The 5,000-nt window shown below is 39.1% G+C and overlaps 1 protein-coding gene across 4 annotated transcripts in view; it reads left to right on the forward strand.

Moving 5' to 3' along the window:
- unc-13-4A (BAI1 associated protein 3) overlaps nt 1-5,000 on the forward strand; it is a 296,640-nt gene that overhangs the window by 152,040 nt on the left and 139,600 nt on the right. For 2 of the 4 annotated variants that reach the window (XM_086552083.1, XM_086552081.1), the window contains exon 5: nt 2,103-2,225. The exons of 1 other annotated variant lie outside the window; for it this stretch is intronic. In XM_086552083.1, coding sequence (XP_086408209.1) covers nt 2,103-2,225 — 123 coding nt within the window. Of the gene's footprint in view, nt 1-2,102; nt 2,310-5,000 lie in introns of all 4 variants that reach the window. One more of the 4 variants, XM_086552080.1, reaches the window with a different exon arrangement.

Below are 5,000 nucleotides of genomic sequence, written 5' to 3' on the forward strand. Positions count from 1 at the left end.
ACAACTTTAGAAGATCAAGTTTTTGATGATAGAATTCAGTCAACCGAAAACCGAGTCAAAGGCACAATTCCGAGCGCGACCCAGAGCAGCTCCCCGCGGTTCGCCCTTCCATCCGGGAATCCCCGCTCCCAGACATCCCCATTCGCTTGTCAGTCTGGATTGGCAGTCCCTAACCACAATGAGAAGCTAGACCTTTTGCTGCTATCGTGATGCTTTTTTTCACATGAGTTTCCTAAGTAAGTCGAGGTGCTTATTTTTTGTGGCGCTGGATTAATTTTCGTTTGAACATTTTACGTTTGGATACGAAATATTGCCCATTTGTAGAACTGAAGACAACTCTTAACTTCAACAAGGCGATCACATATTTAAGTCCGACAGTTTGATAGATTAGTGCAAGAGAATCTGGACAGCGCTTGACAGTGACGAATCTGATACCATTCTGAAACCTAAGGCTATCTATATGTACTGGAATCTAGAATCAGATATAAAAATTCCATTCCCCAAAGCCAAAACCACATCAGTAATATGGCATCAGAGAGGTTCAACATATGAACCATTCTGTTATAAACGAGACTGAATTTTCACAATTCTTATTTTCATTCCCAAATTCCGTCTTTTCTTGAAGCGTCTAGACAACTCAGTACATTGGAAATAAACTTAAACCTAATTTCCAGAAGAAAATCAAATATCCAGAATAATGAAATACAGCAAGAACGAAAAGCCGGTCTGCCTCGCCCTCGAAGCTCTGATCTGATTGTTCAGGCGGACCGCCTCGTTGGCCTTGTCCTCTCGCAGCAGACGAACGCGAACCCATTGGCATGCTATTGTGTGTGTGTGTGTGTGTGTATGTGTGTGTGTGTGTGTGTGTGTGTGTGTGTGTGTGTATGTATATATGTATACATAATATATATATACATATATATATATATATATATATTAATATATATATATATATATATATATATATATATATATATATATATAATAACACTGCCACTAAAGTGGCAGTGTTATTAATTTTGTTGTGTGCACGTTACTGTGATTGTGATTTATATATATATATATATATATATATATATATATATATATATATATATATATATATATGTGTATTTGAATATGAATATATATATATATTTATATATATATATTTATATATATACATACATACACACACACACACACACACACACACACACACACACATATATGTATATATATATATATATATATATATATATATATATATATATATACATATATATAAATATATATATACATATATATATATATATATATATATATATATATATATATATATATATATATAATATATATGTGTGTGTGTGTGTGTGTGTGTGTGTGTGTGTGTGTGTGTGTGTGTGTGTGTGTGTGTGTTTGTGTGTGTATGTGTGTATGTGTGTGTATCTATGTGTGTGTGTGTGTGTGTGTGTGAGTTTGTGTGTGTGTGTGTGTGTGTGTGTGTGTGTGTGTGTGTGTTGTGTGTTGTGTGTGTATATATATATATATATATATATATATATATATATATATATATATATATATATATATGTATACATATATATACATATACATATGTATGTATGTGTATGTGTACATGTGTATCTATGTATATGTGTACGTATGTATAAATCATACCATTCCTAAGACAAGTGTTGTACCTTTGTTACAGTAATGACAAAATACGTGTCCATTAAACTAAATCGTTATTTACATTGCTTAAAGACAAAACTTTCGCCAATGTTATTGTGTGCGCAATAAAACCAAACATTCCTACGGCCATTTCCATTTATATACATCCAGTCACACTCACCTATCCATATCATACTCCTTTCCACATACCCACACATACCACAGCGTAACCATGCATTCAGACACACACACACACACGAACAAACACACACACACACACACACACACACACACACACACACACACACACACACAGATGCCACGCAAATATACATCAACCTCCGAGCACACCCTCCGCCACACCTCCCCTGCCGCCCGTCGAGCGCCCAGCCCTTGGAGGCGCCGCACGCGCCCTCCTGGAGCGCCTCACTGAGCCTCGTGTCCTGCAGGGTTCAGTGACCCGTACTGCATGATGGGGATCATCCCGGAGCACCCGGGCTCTTCCCTGCAGTCCTCGGGCTCGGCCAACAGCGGGGGATCGCGCGGCTCCAGCCGCCAGAACAGCGTGGATAGTGAGTGCTGTGGGGGGGTCGGCGCCGCGGACTCGCCCCTCTGCTCCTCGCCTGTGCGGATCATGTCGGGAACCATGACGATAGGTGACCTTACCTCTTGCTCCATTTGACCCGTGTGACGTCACGATGTTGCTGCTGCTGCTACGTCTGTGCCGCCGCCGCTGCACGTTTCTCTCGATATTCTGTTCTCCTTCCTTTATTTTTTTGCCTTGCTCCCCGTCTCTCGCACCCCGTGACGTCATGCGCCCATTCATCCTGTAGATAAAGAGAAGTTGCCGCACCTCTTCTCCCTCCAGACACCATCTCCTGTCCGTTCACCTGTAGTTCGTATTGTTTCTAACTAACAGGATCTCTTCATTGCCTTTTGGTCGAACTAAACCTGTTAATGTACAAATTAAAATCTTTTTCCAATTCTCTAAATCACCTCAAATTTAAAAGCGAAGAAAGGTACCGACATGATGCGAATGAATGAAAATAAAGCTTAGCAGAGCTTCATTGATGTTGCCAAAGCTTTGCTCGCACAGCTTGTGAATTGCTTTTCCTCTGCTTCCTAAGAACCGTCCAGCAGGGCAGCCGGTTGTTTGCTCGCTCACCGATTGGATAAGAACTTGAATCCAGTCCTCATGGTGGTTAGAAACTTAAACAAATGCACACTATATTTAACTATATGACATTCATCATTCTCTTTTGAAATATCACTACTTATTACATGTTTCCAGGAAGTATTTTGCAGAGTACTTTGTGACAAAGAAAAGGTTTAAATGTGACTGAATACTTTCTCAACGCAAGAGATGTAATCGACACGTTTCTCCTATCTCGCCATGGGAGTCACAGAACTGCATGTGATTCTGATGACGAAATACGTATCTTGAAGTTATTGAGTCTCATGTATCCCTTTCTTCACCAAAAGCATTTTTTAACAGAATTATCTGCAGTGTCTATCACAATGTTCTATGTAGAACTCCTTGATGTCTGTAATGTTAAGATAAAATGACTATTCCTGGAAATATTCACAAATAGGCAGCACAAATCGAGCGCCAATGTATAAACAAATGTCAGTTGTAAACCTAAACGAACCTATATGCGTACACAAATGTATGTATATCTGCATATACATTGTATTATGGCCACACTAATGCACAGATATAAATATTTTGATGAGACTGAACCGCATACATATTGTGAGCCTTATCAATCACACCAGCTCCGATATATACACATTTACCACTGTTCGTATATGCTGTTTCGACGCATTCTAACACTCGAGCGTCGACAGTCCTGGCCCAACGCACATGCACACTCACACACACACAGCCAGTCGCATGCAGATTTACAAACTCGTCGCACGTGCCTCATAAAGATACTGTTAATTGATGTTGCACTTTAATTAGAGATGATTTACTCTTGTGTAAATATTGATGTGTTTGAACATAGTTTCTATTGCACTACCATTGTTCTGTGTCTGACTAAACACCATTGTTCATGACTAAGTAATGATTCGTGTAATAAACTGTTTTCTTTTGCATATCAGGTCAGCTGCCGGTTATTTCAAGACTTTTAAGATATTCAGTTATCATTACATTATTATAATTAGTGTGGTTCTGAAATATATTTCAGTTAGCAGTGATTAATATTAATATCGGTATTAATACATATGCCTTTAACTTCTGCTAAATAAGAATATATAAAATTCACTTTGTTTAAAATATTTATATACTTTCCCTGATGATAACTGCAAGACTATCATTATCAAAAGTTTCATTACGATTTAACATGATGAGAAATTTCACCTACACCCTCATTTGCTCCAGATTCGCATCCAAACGCAGTACATAACACTCATACATCATGCCTCACAATCCTGGCTAGAAACCCGCCGCATATTTACTGAGGCGACGCCATACCCGAATCATCTGTGTACAAGTTCTACAATCTCACACTTACTCCTACAGCCAGGGAAGAGTCTCAGTGTGTCAGGGCGAGGATGTTTGAAGTCTGGAGTTACGGTTTCCATAACTTCATGAGTCTTTGGCGTCTAAGCCAGAGGAGGAATGAAGGGCATGGCTCCAACACCCTCTTTTCGATCGCTATAAAACTTTCAACGCTATTTGCATATAAAATGTTTTGATTTCTGACAGATCTTCCCCTGCCTCCTAGCATTGGTTCACAGGTGCCAGATACATTCTGTAGATAAAAGAAATCGTGAAAGTTGATAAGATGCGTGATGGTATTGGCCACAATTGCATCAATGTACAATGTATATATATACTCAATATAGTCGACTTTTAATCACCCTTTCCTGTACATGATGTCAAGTTTACTTACCTACAAATGACTCTGACTCTCTCTCCCTCTCTCTCTCGCTCATCTCATATCTACTTTCCTCACTCTTTTTGTTTCCGAACTCATTAAATAAGCATGGTTGCTGTGCCAGTAGTGGGCGTGGCCATCGCGTGTGTAGGCTTAAAAAGGTTTATGTAACAACAGGTCATGTGTACAAGACTTGTGCGAATGTAGTGTGGACTATCATTTAGACACCTGATGAACAGATATTATTGTCATATATAAAATTGTATAGATGCGACATAATGCACTCAGAAAGTGTAATCGTCACAAAGGTCGCATCTTTTGTTGAGTATTGCCACCCAACGGGTGCTTTGTAGCATCCCTTTGAATTCACGATTCATCTCTTGGCCTTCACAAGCTGCTACACCACTATTATACCAAAAGTTGTATTCATTGTACGGTATGACGAAAAAGGTCCGTAACACGAGA

This window comes from Penaeus japonicus, unplaced genomic scaffold (assembly GCF_977035675.1).
Source record: "Penaeus japonicus unplaced genomic scaffold, GWHDUDI00000001_assembly GWHDUDI00000026, whole genome shotgun sequence".
Taxonomy (NCBI): domain Eukaryota; kingdom Metazoa; phylum Arthropoda; class Malacostraca; order Decapoda; family Penaeidae; genus Penaeus; species Penaeus japonicus.